This window comes from Orcinus orca, chromosome 4 (assembly GCF_937001465.1).
Source record: "Orcinus orca chromosome 4, mOrcOrc1.1, whole genome shotgun sequence".
In the NCBI taxonomy this organism is placed as follows: Eukaryota; Metazoa; Chordata; class Mammalia; order Artiodactyla; family Delphinidae; genus Orcinus; species Orcinus orca.
Window position 1 is genome coordinate 102,043,876 of NC_064562.1, and position 16,885 is coordinate 102,060,760.

The 16,885-nt window shown below is 36.4% G+C and overlaps 1 protein-coding gene across 2 annotated transcripts in view; it reads right to left on the minus strand.

Annotated features, from left to right (window-relative positions):
• The window catches only part of TBC1D19 (TBC1 domain family member 19), a 154,284-nt gene extending 138,797 nt beyond the window's left edge, over positions 1-15,487 (minus strand). For both annotated transcript variants that reach the window (XM_033421626.2, XM_004266216.4), the window contains exon 1: positions 15,000-15,487. In XM_033421626.2, the coding sequence (XP_033277517.1) occupies positions 15,000-15,098 (99 nt within the window). In that variant the 5' untranslated portion in view covers positions 15,099-15,487. The remainder of the gene's footprint in view (positions 1-14,999) is intronic.
• Positions 15,488-16,885: the final 1,398 nt, after the last annotated feature.

The following is a 16,885-nucleotide window of genomic DNA, read 5'->3' on the forward strand; positions in this document are numbered from 1 at the left end:
TTCCATGTTATTATACCAAGATCTTAAATAATTAAACTTCAATATATAAAAGGATACATTAAAATAAAGTCAATGTTTACTACTAAAAGAGAAGCACTAGTGGCAAGGGAAAAATCTGAAAATCATTTACATTTGTCTTTGAAGTATTCGGTGTGATTTTTATTTTTCTAATTAAGTTGGGCCAACACTGCTGTAGCACTTTCTGAATATACTCAGATAAAATGAAGGCAGTACAGAAAATGCTCGTGGCAGGAAAATGCCCTCCTGATTACATTTTTAAAGGCGTGTAACAAATAAACAGCCAGTTGTTTAAATGTATATTATCAAGGCTGACTGTAAAGTTGCCTTTTAAGAGTTAACTGATTTCTATTAAATGTCTGAGCTATTGGATATAAACTAAGGCAAAATCGTTATCACTTATTTTTTCAAGCCCAAGACTACATTACTTTTAAAGGATTTATAATTATATTCTTTTAAAGTATGAATCTATAATGTTATAGATCTCTTATTTTATCTTAAGAATCAGCCAAATACATGTTTTTGAGTTTCCCATGTAACCATCTCCTTACCCTCCTTTATCTTTCCTCCTTGCTCTACTTTTTATTACCTCAAGGCAATTAACTGCCTGATGTTACATAGATACATAATCCTTTACAGGAAATTCCAAAACCTGAAAAGCTTTGAAAACCAAAGTTTTTTCATAACTGAATTAGTGGCAAAAATCTGTCCTGACTTGAACTCATTTGGTAGCAAAATCTGATCTGACCTGAATAGACATGAGACTATTTATAGTCCTTATTTATCACACTTAGTGTAAAAATTCATACATTTTGCTACATTAATATTAATGTGTATAATTACAAGGTGCTGTAAGACAATGGTAAGGATATTAAATAACATACAAATATGCATGAATTACCTTTCTAAAATTTGAAAAATGTGAATTCCAAAACATATCTTCCCCCAGGTTTTGGATAAGGGATTATGGACCTGTATTTATTTGTAATACTATCATCTTGCCATTCGGGCAGAACTTTATCTTATTCATTGTTTTATCCCCTGGGCCTAGAATTGTGCCTGACACGTAGTAAACACTCAATAAATATTTGTTGAATAATCAAAATAAAGAATCACATTGAATTAAAAGAAGTGGAGTTCAAAACAGAAAGGAACAAGAATATGTCTTCAGGGCAGTAATCTCCAAATGAAGTTATAATTTATATAGGTCATGAATCTCTTATTTGCAATTGTGAAATACAAAAATCTTCAAAAAAAGTTTTGTCATTACTGCTTATTTTCTGAAACTTCAGGCTTTCTTACAAAATTGAGAAACAGCTATTGACTTATTAGATCCCAAATTAGAATAAAAAGAAATATTTAAAGGAAAAACATTTTTAAAGAAAAGCAGAGTGCCACAGCAGACTTTGAATTCCTTAAGGTAAAGATGCTTTTTGTATTATTTTATCATTTAGTAAAGTAACTGGCACATAGTAGGTACTCAATATATACTGTTAGAATGAACATTAAAAAAGAAGAATTGGGATTTTTTCCATTTAATAAAGACATGTTGAGCACCCTTCTCAGGCCAGTCATTATGCTAGGTGTAAAAAAGAGCAGGACAAGAGCCACAGTCTTTTCTTGCCTTCATGAAACAGACTTTAGCGGGGAAGGCAGATGTTTAAATACTACAAAAAATAAAGTTCCAGGTACTATGGATCACAAAAAAAGAAGTACCTAAACTAAACTGTAAGGTTATGGAAGATCTATAAATCTTAGACAGCTATGGCTGAAGAGTAGATCGTGAAGAACAGTGCCACCAAGCTTTGCAGGCCTAATCAAGGACTCTGTACATTTTTCCAAGGGCAATGAAAAGCATTGAGGGGTTTTAGAAAAAGGAGTGATATTCCATTTGGACTTTTAACTCAGACTTCTATTTACTGAGTACTTACTATGTGCCTGGCATATTATCTTGTTCAGTCCTCACAAAATAGGCTTTATGTTTCCAAGTTGTATGTAGGAGCTGGTAGTCGATCAGCATCCCTATGTAGAACAACTAGTAGAACCAAACAAACAAACAAAAATCCAAATATCTGAAGACAGAAAAGAGTTGTTGAGAGAACAAGAACTAGAGAAACAGAAAGAGAAAAAATCTTGAGAGACGAACTGGCTTCTGTAGCAACATTTTCCCTGGGATCATTATTCTGAGCATGAACAGAAGGCTGAGAATCAGGACAAACCCAGTACAAAGCCTGGTGGAGGGCTACCAAGGTTGGACAGAGAAATAAGCAGAGGTGTTGCAGAGACTTGGAGATCTTAAGCACATGGCCAGTTTTCTCAAGAAACATTTTGAATACTAGAACTCTGTGGGGTAGAAGGTTACAAACCTAAGCATGAAACCTGTGAAAAAGTTTTTTAGCAGTCTGACAAGAAAAAGGTTAGAGTCTGGGACCCAAAGGGCAAAGACCCTTAGAGTATATCAAATTCTTAGCTGAAAACTTGTGAGAGCCAGGAAAGAACCAGAGGAAAATTGAGCCTGAAAGTAAAACTCAGCCTCAAACCAGCACACTCCCTAACTGGATTAAGGGAATCAGTCACAGGACTATCTGCCCAGTGGAGGGGAGAGTGAACCCTCAAGAAAGGAGGCATTACAGTTTTTTGGACACAATGTCTGGCAACAAATAAAAGTTACTAGGCATGCCAGCAGACAAAATCAGATGAATAAAAGATAAGAGAAAATAACACCATAGACAGAGATCCACATATGATCCAGATTTTGGTGTTAACTGACAAAGACTTTAAAACAATTGAGTTATATTTTTTTAAAAGAGAAAAACTGGACAAAGTAGATGAAAAGCAGGTAATTTTACCTGAGAACTGGAATCAATAGAAGAGAACCATTTGGAAATTTTAGAATTGAAAAACACACTAAATGTAAATAAGAATTCATTAGATGGATTTACCAAGAGATATAAAATAGCATAAAACAGGATTGGTGAATTGAAAGAAGGCCAAAAGAAAATTTCCAAACTGAAGCACAGAGGGAAAAAAAATAATGTAAAGAAAAAGAGTACTAGAGATAAGTAAGACTCAGTGAAAAATCTAATAGGCGTACAAATTGGAGTCTCAGAAAGAGAGGAGAGAAAAATGTGGCAGAACAAATATTCAAACAGATAATGACCAAGAATTTTTCAAAACTGGAGAAAGATATCAACCCCAGATTTAAGAAGCCCCACAAACTCAAACCAGAATAAATTAAATGATAATAATAATAATAATGCAAACAATAATAACACACCAAGGCACATCTTAACAAGACTGCTGAAAATCAAAGATAGAAAATGTTAAAACAGCCAGAGTGAAGGTGAGGGACATACATTCAGTGGATAACAAAAAGCCTGATGACTGACTTTACAACAGAAAACAAAGAGGCCAGAAAGCAATGAAATGTCTCAACAGGCTGACAAAAAAATTACTGACAACTTTGAAATTTATGCACAGAAAAAAAAATCCTTCAAAAATAAAGACATCATCAGACAAGTAAAACTGAGCAGCTTGTCACCCAGAAACTTGCACTGAAACAAATATTAAAAAGAGTTGTTATAGCAGAAGAAAAATAATCCCAGGGTAAATACAGAAAAGTAGGAGGGAATAATGAGAAACAAAAAGGATAAAAATTGGTTAAAAATGAGTAAATATTACTTTTTTTCTTTCTTAAGATGTCTTAACTTTCCCATTCAGGCAGTTCAGCTACAAATCAGAAACAATCAGAATCGAGGTCAGAGGATTTCAACTCCTTTCTGAAAAATCACATAATGAATGCATTGATGTTGGCAATACCATTAAAAATACTAAAATGCAAAACCAAAAAAACCCAAAAATAAACCCCAGCAAATATTGTCTAAATACTTACACTACAAAAGAATAATACCAATGTCCTGTGGAATTTAAAATAAAATGCATAACAAAAATAACACAAAGGAAAGAGGTGTAAATAAGTAAAGTGTTCTAAGTTCTAGCATTACATTACAGGGAAATAGTAAAAAAAAAAAAAATTAGTTTATTCAAGACTACAATTAATCAAGAATAAATGCTGTAACCTCTAGGGTAGCTACATAAATAACAGTAAAATAATGTGTAACTATCACATTAATGGAGACGAAAATAGAACAACAAAAATATCTGAATAAAATCTGAATAATCCAAAAGAATACAAGAAAAGAGAGAAAGCAGAATGTGAAGCAAATGTATCAAATTAAAAAACCAAATATTAAGACCAGAAATATAAAACCAAATATATCAGTAAATTCATTAAATGTAAATATACTTAATAATAAAATAAAAAGATTTGTCAGCCTGGATTTAAAAAACAACTATACAAGGACGCTGATGCAGAAAGGGTGAAAACAAAAGTATGGAAAAAGTCATACCATGCAACCACTAACCAAAAAGAGCTATACTAACATTGGACAAAACAGACTTTAAGGCGAGAACCTTATTAGAGATAAAGAAGGACATTTCATAAAGATTAAGGGGTTAATCCACCAGGAAGCTATCACAATATAAAGCTATATACAACCAATGAAAGAGCCTTAAAATTAAAATAAATTTAGAGAATTAAAAGAAATAGACAAATATACAAGCATGATGGGAGACTTAAACATATATCTTTGAATAGCTGGTAACAAACAGAAAAAAATTCAATAAGATTATAGAAAAGCTGAACAGCATAACTGACACCTGGACTTCAGTGACATATATAGCCAGCCTGACCCAACAGTGACAGATACACATTATTTACAAGTGCATGTGGAACACGCAGCAAAATTGACTACATACTAGATTGTAAAGCAAGCCTCAACAAATTTTAAAATATTTAATCAGTCAGAAAATGTTCTCTGACAACACTGACATTAAGCTGGAAATCAATAATATTGACATGATACTATACATAGAAAATCTTAAAGATGCCACCAGAAAACAAGAGCTCATCAATGAATAGAATAAAGTTGAAGGATACAAAATTAATATACAGAAATCTATTGCATTTCTATACACTAACAACAATCAGAAAGAGAAATTAAGGAAACAATCCCATTTACCATCACATCAAAACAAATAAAATACCTCGGAATAAAGCTACCTAAGGAAGTAAAAGACCTATACTCAGAAAACTGCTAGACATTGATGAAAGAAACTGAAGACAACAAAAACAGATGGAAAGATACACTGTGTTCTTGAAATGGAAGAATCAATATTGTCAAAATAACCATACTACCCAAGGCAATCTACAGGTTCAGTGCAATCCCTATCAAAATACCAATGGCATTTTTCACAGAACTAGAACAAATAATTTTAAAATTTGTATGGAAATACAAAAGACCCCAAACAGCCAAGAAATTCTTGAGAAAAAGAACAGAGCTGAGGAATCATGCTCCTTGACTTCATACTACAAAGCTACAGTAATCAAAACAGTATAGTATTGGCACAAAAACAGACACATAGGGCTTCCCTGGTGGCGCAGTGGTTGACAGTCCACCTGCCAATGCAGGGGACACGGGTTTGTGCCCCGGTCCGGGAAGATCCCACATGCCGCGGAACGGCTGGGCCTGTGAGCCATGGCCGCTGAGCCTGCGCGTCCGGAGCCTGTGCTCCGCAATGCGAGAGGCCACAACAGTGAGAGGTCCGTGTACCGCAAAAAAAAAAAAAAAAAAAAAAAACAGACACATATATCAATGCAACATGATAGACAGCCCAGAAATAAACCCACACACTTAAGGTCAATTAATCTGCAACAAAGGAGGCAAGAATATACAACAGAGAAAAAACAGTCTCTTCAATAAGTGGTACTGGGAAACCTGGACAGCTACATGTAAAAAAACAAATTTGAATATTCTGCAACACCATATACAAAAATAAACTCAAAATGAATTAAAGACCTAAATGTAAGACCAGATACTATAAAACTCCTAGAGAAAAATATAAGCAGAACACTCTTTGACATAAATCACAGCAATAATTTTTTGGATCCATCTCCTAAATCATAGGAAATAAAAGCAAATAAACAAATGTGGCCTAATTAAACTTAAAAGCTTTGGCACAGCAAAGAAAACCATTGAAAAAGCAAAAAGACAACCTACTGAATGGGAGAAAATATTTGCAAATGATATGTCTGATAAGGGATTAATATGCAACACATATAAACCTCATACAACTCAATATAAAAAAACACTACCTGATTAAAAAATGGGCAGAAGAACTGAATAGACATTTTTTGAAAGAAGAAATGCAGATGGCCAAAAGGCACATGAAAAGATGCTCAACATTGTTAATCATCAGGGAAATGCACATCGAAAGCTCATACCTGTCAGTTATCATGAAGAACACAAGTTACAAATGTTGGCGAGGATGTGGAGAAAAGGGAACCCTCCTACACTGTTAGTGGGAATGTAAATTGGTACAGCCACTATGGAAAACAGTATGGCAGTTTCTCAAAAAACTAAAAATAGAACTACCATATGATCCAGCAATTCCACTCCTGGGTGCATATCCAAAAAAACCAAAAACACTAATTCAAAAAGATACATGCACCTCAATGTTCATAGCAGCATTATTTGCAATTGCCAAGATATGGAAGCCACCTAAGTGTTCATCATTAGATGAATGGATAAAGAAGATGGGAGATTTCATATATATATATATATATATATATATATATATAAAATATATACACACACACATATATATACACATATATACACACATATATATATATATATATATATGCATGCAATGGAATACTACTCAGCCATAAAAAAGAACAAAATTTTGCCATTTGCAGCAACATCGATGGACTTGGAAGTCATTATGCTAAGTAAAATAGGTCATACAGAAAGACAAATGCTATATGATATCACTTATATGTGAAATCTAAAAAATTTTTAAACTAGTGAATAAACAAAAAAGAAGCATACTCACAGATACAGAAAACAAACTAGTCATTACCAGTGGGGAGAGGGAAGGGAGGAGCAATATAGGAGTAGGGGATTAAGAGGTATAAACTATTAGGTATAAAATAACTACAAGGATATATTGTACCACATGGTGAATATAGCCAATATTTTATAACAACTATAAGTGGAGTACAACTTTTAAAAATTGTGAATCACTATATTTTACACCTATAACATATAATATTGTACAGCAACTGTACTTCAAAAAAAGTACAAAAAGAAAATATTAATGGCTTGGAAATTAAGCAATATACTTCAGGATAGCCCTTGGGTCAAATTTTTTAAATGACAAAAAAAATTAGGAAATGTTTTATACAAAAGGATAGTAAAAATATTAAAACTGTGGAATGCAATTAAAGTAGTGCTTAGGGGAAAAATCATAGCCTTAAATGCATATTTTAGAACAGAAAAAAGTCTTGAAATCCATGATCTAAGTTTCCATCGCAAGAAACTAAAAAAAGAACAGCAAATCAATCCCAAAGAAAATAGGAGAAAATTAATAATAAAGATGTGATCCAAAATTAAGAGAAAACTGCAAAGCTAAAACTGGTTCTTTGATGAGATCAATTAAATAGATAAACACCTAGCAAAACTGTTCAAAGACACACATGCACACAAATTTTCATAATCAGAAACTGTGACAGACTTTTCAGACATTTTAAAGAAATAATAGCTTATTATAGACAACTTTAAGCCAATTATTTATATCATTTAAATGAACAAATTCTTTGAAAAACACAATTTATCAAAGCTGACAATAGAAGGAATAGAAAATCTGAATACTCCTGTATCTATTAAAAATTGAATCTGTTCTTTAAAATCTTTCCAACACAATGCTGAAGCAGAACAAAACTGGAGGACTGACAACGTCAACTTATTATAAAGCTACCAAAATCAAGACAATGTGGTAATATTAAAAAATAGACAAGTAGATCAATGGAATAGAATAGAGACTCAGAAATACCAACACAAATATAGTCAACTGATTTTTGAAAAAAGAGCAAAGGCAATTCAATGGAGCAAAGACAGTCTTTTCAACAAATTGTACTGGAACAACTGGTCATCCACATGCAAAAAAAAAAAAAAAAGGATCATAAATGTAAAATCCAGATCCATAAGACTTCTAAAAGATAACATAGGATAAAATCTAAGTTTGGTGATTAATTCTTAGACATAACACCAAAAGCATGATCCATAAAAGAAAAAAATTGATAAGTTGGACTTCATTAAAATTAAAAACTTCTCTGAGAAAGATACTGCTAAGAGAATGAAAAGACTGGCCACAAATTGGGAGAAGATATTTGCAAAGCACATATCTGATAAAGGACTTGTACCCAAAACATAAAACAGACTCCTAAAACTCAACAATAAGAACACCCAATTAAAAATGGGCAAAAGACCTGAAGGGACACCTCACCAAAGAAGACATACAGACGGCAAATAAACATATGAAAAGATATTCAATATCACATGTCACTAGGGAATTGCAAATTAAAACAACAGTGAGATATCACAACACACCTATCAGAATGGCCAAAATCTAAAACACTGATAACACCAAATGCTGGTGAGAATGCACAGCAACAGGAACTCTCAATCAGTGCTGGTGAGAATGCAAAAATGGTATAGCTACAATGGAAGACAAGTTGTCAGTTTCTACCAAATTTTTACCATACAAGCCAGAAATCATGCTTCTTGGTATTTACCAAAGTTAGCTGAAAACTTATGTCAACACAAAAATCTACCCAGGAATGTTTATACCAGTTTTATTCAAAACTGCCAATCTTGGAAGCAACCAAGATGTCCTTCAACAGATAGTGAATGTATAAACAAATTGATACATCCCCACAATATAATATTATTCAGAAAAAAAAAAGCTACCAAGAAACAAAAAGACATACAGTAACATAACGGACATTGCCAAGTGAAAGAAGTCAATTTGAAGAAGCTACATACTGTTATGATTACAACTATAGGACATTCTCAAAGGCAAAACTATAGAGACAGTAAAAACCAAGTGGTTGCCAGGGGCTTGGAAGGAGGGAGGGATGCGTAGGTGGAGCACAGGGGATTTTTTTTAGGACTGTAAAACTATTCTGTAAGATACTGGAATAGTAGATACATGGTATTATACATTTGTCAAAATCCATAGACCTGTACAACACAAACAGTGAACGCTGATGAAAACTGTGGACTTTAATAATAATGTATCAATATCGATTGGTCCACCAATAGTAACAAATGTACCACACTAATGCAAGATGCCAATAATAAGGGAAACAGTATATAAGGAAAGGGGATGTATGGGAACTCTGTACCTTTTACTTAATTTTTCTGTAAGCCTAAAACCATTCTAAAAAATAAAGTCTACTAATTAAAAACAAAACACAACAAAATAAAAAACCTCAAAAGAAAATCTGAGACACAGGTTTCAATGGAGAATTCTTCCAAACATTTAAGAAAGAAATAACACAGTCTCATAACATTTTTGTATCAAATAGAAAAGAAAAAAGGGGGGAACACTTCCCTACCATTTTATCAGGCCAGTATAACCTTGATATAAAACTTGTCAAAGACATTACAAGAAAGGAAAATTACAGACCAATCTTTCTCACTGACATAGATTCAATCCTTCAGCACTTACTATTGGACTTCTGCTAATGCATAGGATGTGGACAGCCGGAATAAGGAACATCTCTCCCACCCTAACAATGAGAAAAAGTGGTATAATCTACAAAATCATAACTTTTCAACTCACCATAAAACTGAAGTTTTAAGACAATCAAGTGAACTAAATTCCAAAGAGTAACAAGCCCCTCTAAAGACAGATGGGACTCCAAACTTTCATATTTGGCAAAGCACAGGAGGAAAGGGAGGCTACCGAAGAATTCAGCTAAAATTGTTAACTGTTATTGATGAGGTGTGGGCTAGCATGTCAGTTGAGAAACACTGGGAGCTCAAAACCCAAGGGGAATTCACACTCACTTGCATGCTCTCTTCCATAGGTCTCCATCAGGACGGAGAGCAGGAACTGCAGAGAGCCCCCTTCTGTGGCACAGGTGTGCAAGAAAGGATAGGCTACCACTACAAAACAAGCATGCAACCATGCCACCTTGCCCAAACTCTCCTCTCATTTGAGGAAGAGGCCTTAAACCTCTGAGGGAGGCAATAATTTGTTGCTTCTGGGGGTGAGATAGATACAAAAACTGTCTTCCTCATGGAAACGTAAGAAAACTCTCACAGGCCCCAAATCCTGTACCAGTACATAGCAGAGGTAAGCCACAACTAGGAAGAGGCAGGAATCTCTCTTTCACCCATTATTTGCCACAAGGCAAAGTTTGGCTGCCAAAAGCAGAAGAGAAAGGAACATTGTCAAAGACCCACTCCCAAGGCACCTGGACTGAGACAGGACCAGGAGGACAGAAAACGCCTGTATCTACCATGAGCTTAGGACTGAGTAACAAACAACAGACTACTGCTGAGGAAGGGATCAGAGCATGGAGAGAGACCTCCCTCTGTGGCACAGGCAAACGAGACAAATGAAAACTGAGGATACAGACACTGAGAAAAACCCTCCAGTACCCCAGCACTATTTCTAAGCACAAAGTTACAGCAGCCCACTGAATTTGAAGCTTGTGGTACACTGAAGCTCAAGACAGTAATAACAAAACTCAAGCCTAGCTTGGCTCCTGACTGTACTGACTGAAGCCTCCATACTCAGTAAAGATATAGAACACTTGAACAAAATTGTCAATATACTTGACCTAATTGACATGTAGAGTACAGTAACAGCAGAATGCTCATGCTTTCCAAGGGCATGTGGAACACTCAACAAGATAATCTGAATGGCCTCACACATGTTTTAAAAATTAAATTCTTTATTAAAAAATGTTCCCGTGGGCTTCCCTGGTGGCGCAGTGGTTGAGAGTCTGCCTGCCAATGCAGGGGACACGGGTTCGTGCCCCGGTCTGGGAAGATCCCACATGCCATGGAGCGGCTGGGCCCGTGAGACATGGCCGCTGAGGCTGCGCGTCCCGAGCCTGTGCTCCGCAACGGGAGAGGCCACAGCAGTGAGAGGCCCGCGTACCGCAAAAAAAAAAAAAAAAATGTTCCCGCAAAGAAAACTCCAGCCCCCAATAACGTTATTGGGAATTCTACCAAACATTTAAGGAGGAAATAATATCAATTCTATACAAATTCTTCCAGAAAACAGGAGAGAAGGGAACACTTCTCAACTCAATTTAAGAGATCAGCATTACCTGATATCAAATCTAGACAAAGATGTTAAAGTAAAACTATAAACCAATATCCTTTATAAAAATACTCATCTTCAACAAAGTATTAGCAAATTGAATCAAGAAATATATAAGGACAATGCATTATAGCCAAGTAGAATTTATCTTAGGAATGCAAAATTGGTTCAACAATCAAAACCAAATAGTATTATTCACCATATCAACATATATTAAAAAATCACATGAGCATCTCTCCAGATACAAGAAAAGTATTTAACAAAATTCAACATCAATTAGTAATAAAACACTCAGAAAACCAGGAAGAGAAGAGAGCTTCTTCAACCTAACAAAAAGCATCCATACAACATTGCACTGGTGTCACTAGCCAGTGTAACAAGGCAAGAAAAGGAACTAACAGGCACACTGATTGGAAAGGAAGAAGTAAAACATCTTTATTCGCAAATGACACATATACTTGGAAAATACTAAGCAATCTACAAAAACGGTACTATAACTAACAAGTAAGTTTAGTAAGTCCCCAGGATACATGGTAAATATACAAATATCAATTTTATTTCTGTATACTAACAACAAGTAATTGGAAACTGAAATGAGAAAAAAAGTCAGCATGTTAATAGTATCAAAAAAACATGAAATACTTGGGGAAACTCTTAATAAAATATGTGCAATATTTGTGCACTTAACTATAAAACAGTGATGAGAGAAGATGCAGATAAGAATAAATGGAGACACAAAGCATGTTCATTGGCCAGAAAATTCAATACTGTTAAGATGTCAAGTCTCCCCAAATTGATCTCTACATTCAACATACCCCAATACAAATCCCAGTAAGTTTTTTGTAGTAATTTACAAGATGATTCTAAAATTCATATGGCAAAGCAAAGTACCTAGAGTAGTCAAAACAATATTGAAAAAGGAAACAAAGTTGGACGACTAATTACCTGATTTCAAGACTTACTATAAAGTTATAAAAATCAAAATAGTGTGGTATTAGCATAATAATAGACAAATAGATCGATGGAACAGAATAGAGTCAGAAATATTCGTGCATGCACGCGTGCGCGCGCGCGTGTGTGTGTGTGTGTATACTAAATCAATTTTCAGCAAAGGTGCCAAGAAAATTAGTGGAGAAAGGATAGATTTGTCAACAAATAAGTACTAGAAATAGATATGGTATTGGACATACACATGCAAAAAACAACAACAAAAAGCTTTACATTACATCATATATAAAAATTGACTTAAAATGGATTCTAGATCTAAATGTGCAAGCTAAAACTAATAAAACTTCTAGAACAAAACATAGGAGAAGCTTTTTTTTCTTTTCTTTTTTTTAAACATATGGAATTTATCGTTTTCTGGTTTTCCCTCCTGACATGATACCATTTATTTTTTTTAACATCTTTATTGGAGTATAATTGCTTTACAATGGTGTGTTAGTTTCTGCTTTATAACAAAGTGAATCAGTTATACATATACATATGTTCCCATATCTCTTCCGTCTTGCGTCTCCCTCCCTCCCACCCTCCCTATCCCATCCCTCTAGGTGGTCACAAAGCACTGAGCTGATCTCCCTGTGCTATGCGGCTGCTTCCCACTAGCTATCTACTTTACGTTTGGTAGTGTATAAATGTCCATGCCACTCTCTCACTTTGTCACAGCTTACCCTTCCCCTTCCCCATATCTTCAAGTCCATTCTCTAGTAGGTCTGTGTCTTTATTCCCGTTTTACCCCTAGGTTCTTCATGACCTTTTTTTTTTCTTAGATTCCATATATATATGTTAGCATACAGTATTTGTTTTTCTCTTTCTGACTTACTTTGCTCTGTATGACAGACTCTAGGTCCATCCACCTCACTACAAATAACTCAATTTCGTTTCTTTTTATGGCTGAGTAATATTCCATTGTATATATGTGCCACATCTTCTTTATCCATTCATCTGCTGATGGGCACTTAGGTTGCTTCCATGTCCTGGCTATTGTAAATAGAGCTGCAATGAACATTTTGGTACATGACTCTTTTGGAATTATGGTTTTCTCAGGGTATATGCCCAGTAGTGGGATTGCTGGGTTGTATGGTAGTTCTATTTTTAGTGTTTTAAGGAACCTCCATACTGTGGAGAAACTTTTTGAGACCTTGGGGGAAGAAAAGATTCTTAGGCAGGGCACAAAAAGCACAAATCATGAAAAAAATTGATAAAAATGTATGTCTTCAAAATTCTAAATTTCTGCTCTTTGAAAGACCCAGTTAAGAAAATGAAAAGATAAACCACAGACTGGGAGAAAGTATTTGCAAGCTGCATATCTGATAAGGGACTTATGCCATATATAAAGAATCCTTACAATTCAACAATATGAGAACAAACACAGTTTTTTTTAATAGGCAAAAGATTTGAACAGACTACTTCACCAAAGGAGATATAAACATTTGATAAGATGCTCAATATCTTTAGTCATTTGGCGAATGCAGTTAAAGCCACAATGGGATATCATTATGCTCCTACTAGAGGAGTGTAATTATAAATAAAAATTAATTAATTAAAAACTGACATCAAGCACTAGCAAGGATGCAGAACAATCCTCATAACTGCTGGTGGAAATGCAAAATAATACAGCCACTTAGGAAAAGTTTGGCAGATTCTTATAGACATACACTTACCATACAACTCAGCAATTCCACTCCTAGGTATTTATCCAAGAGAAAAGAAAACTAAAAACCAAAACAAAGGGCTTCCCTGGTGGCGCAGCGGTTGAGACTCCGCCTGCCGATGCAGGGGACACGGGTTCGTGCCCCGGTCCGGGAAGATCCCACATGCCGCGGAGCGGCTGGGCCCGTGAGCCATGGCTGCTGAGCCTGCGCGTCCGGAGCCTGTGCTCCACAACGGGAGAGGCCACAGCTGTGAGAGGCCCGCGTACCGCAAAAACAAAACAAAACAAAAAAAAACCTATACCAGAAAACATGTATTAGCTTTACTCATAATCTCTATAAACAGAAACAACCCAAAGCTCTATAACCAAAACTGCCCAGCAACCAATGAATGGATAAACAAATCGTAGTACATCCAAACAATGAAATATTACTCAACAATAAAAAGGAACAGCACTACTGAAATACCAACAACACGAATGAATTTCAAAAGCATTATGCAAAATGACAGAAACCAGGCACAAAATTTTACATACTGTATGATTCCATTTATCACATTCACAAAAAAAGGGAAAGATCTCCTGATCAATCTCTGCATCCAAAGAACTTAGCATATTAGAAAATACTCGATAAACGCCCAGTGGACGGTTAGACGGGCAATCATTGCAGGGAGGGTAGAGTGCAAGAAGGTGATATATAGACGCGAAAACCAAAACGTACCTGGGGGCTCAAACCCACCTACAGGATGGAAAAAGTTGTCCAACCTACCTCCACTGACGCCAGCAGCTTAAAAAATTAGACCCTGTAAAGGACTACAATATGAATGAATAGCCTCAGCGGTTCTCTGGCCTGAAGAAAGGCGTGACGTGCCCCACCTTTCTTTAAAAAAAAAAAAAAATCTATTACTCTCACGCCCGAAACTGAGCAAGTGGAGCTTACACCTGGAAGGGAGGCTTTTCCCTGCCCAGGAGCGGAGCTGGAGAGACCCGAGGCGGGCTTCGGCTTAGGTCAGCGGGGTGCAGAAGGAGGCCGAAGCACCGCCACGGCCCCGCTGGTCTCCATCCCTTCCCACTCAGCCTCACTTACCCAGGCCTGCCGTTCCAACTGAGCGTACAAATTGGAGCCCTTGAGCTTTTGGACTATCTGGGCAATAATGAGAGCGAGATCCGACTCCTCCTGCAACATTTCCCCTGTCCTAGCCCGCCAAGCAGCGGGGACAGGCCGCTAGCGGGGAGAGAACCGGCTACGTACGGGGTCCCAATCAGGGCCAGTGACACTTCTCGGGGACCTTATTACGCAGGGACTCCTCCAGCGGGCGTTACCAGGCAACTGCCGGGCCGTGTGTCCGTTCCTCTCTGGTCCCCCCCACGCCTGAAGGTTCCAGCCCCTGCGTTCCGCTGGCAGAAAACGACCTGCGGGGTGGGGGGAGGGGAGTAGCTTTTCACTCCATTGTTCCTGCTTGGTCTGTTGTTGAAAGGCAAGAGGAGGAGCTCTTTCCTCTAGAGCCACAGCGCCTCTGATGCACCAGGGGAAATCAGAAAGTTGTGTATTTTGTGTTTTATTATAAAGAAAAATAATAGGAAAATATTGTAAAGGAAAATAATAACCTTCCAATCTCTACAGAAACAGGGCAGTGCACACAACGACATGGCAAATGACTTCCAAAAATTATGAGGCTGTGATGCTAGCCGTGTGAACTTGGGCGAGGTGCTTAAATTTCAGAACTCAGTTTCCGCCTTAGTAAAATAATACCCAGTTGACAAGATGCTCTGATGATTAGCTGAGGTAACAATTGTGAGGGGGCCTAGTACTATACTTAGCACTCCATTTTTCCCCCCTTCTCTTTCTGTTCTCTGGGGTCTTATGCCAGGAATAAATAGACAGCATCTCCTTATCTAACAGCTACAACTTAACCAAGAAGCATTTATTGATAGGTTTTCTGTGAAGCATTGGCAATTCCAGGATAGCTAAGACATTGTCCCAGCCTTAAGGAATGTACCATCCAGATTTCTCTTCTTCCATGCACTCATTCGTTCAATCAAAAATCAATTCAAAATTCATTCAGCTTTCAACCTATTGAGCACTTACATACAAGAAACTGTGGACACAAAGGTAAATAAAACATGGTTCTTGACATCAAAGTAACAGAGCAAAATTTTTTAAGAGAACTAGAAGTAGCTGATTTAATTAGTTGAATGACATTCCAAAAGCCAGCTAATATAAGGCCTATGGAACAATACATGTATTAGAATAACCTCACCAAAATAATAAGGAATTAATTTCAAATGTGTGTGTGCATATATTTTAAGCAGAGAAGATGTAGATTCCAAGAAAACAGACCAAGATTGCTGCAAAAACTAGTCTAACTGCATTAAATTTTAATGTGCTTAGGCATCAAGAGAGAGCTTTTGATTCAATAGGCCTCTGGTGGGACCTGCTAATCTGCATTTCTGGCAAGCTCCCAGGAGATGGTGACCCTGGTGGCCCAAGGACTATATTCTGAATAGCAAAGGACTAAACCAGGTGAGCAATAACAATTCAAAGGGACCGGACCTCTGGCATCTATGCACAGTACCCTGGTCTTCACAACACAACTGTTCGGAATATTGTGATGGTAAATACAAATTCCAAATAACCTGTTTGGTCAGGTTCGTTTATTAAAACATCTTTGGAATGAGGCAGGCAAGGAAAAAAAAGTACTTAAGGCAATTAATGACAGACTCTACAAAACATTCTCCCACACCTCAGAATTTCTCATAGATGAGTACATCTCTTCAACTCTTTACAGTCCCTCCATCCCAACACCCCACCCATTCAGGAATCTCCGGCACAAACATCACTATGAACAAAAAAAGAAAACTGTGGAGAAAGTTCTTTTGAGATTGAAAAGGGTGAAGTGATTAATAACTACAGAGATAACTAAAGGGAAAGAAATGAAACCATGGAGCCGAAGAAAAGGCATGGTGCGTAGA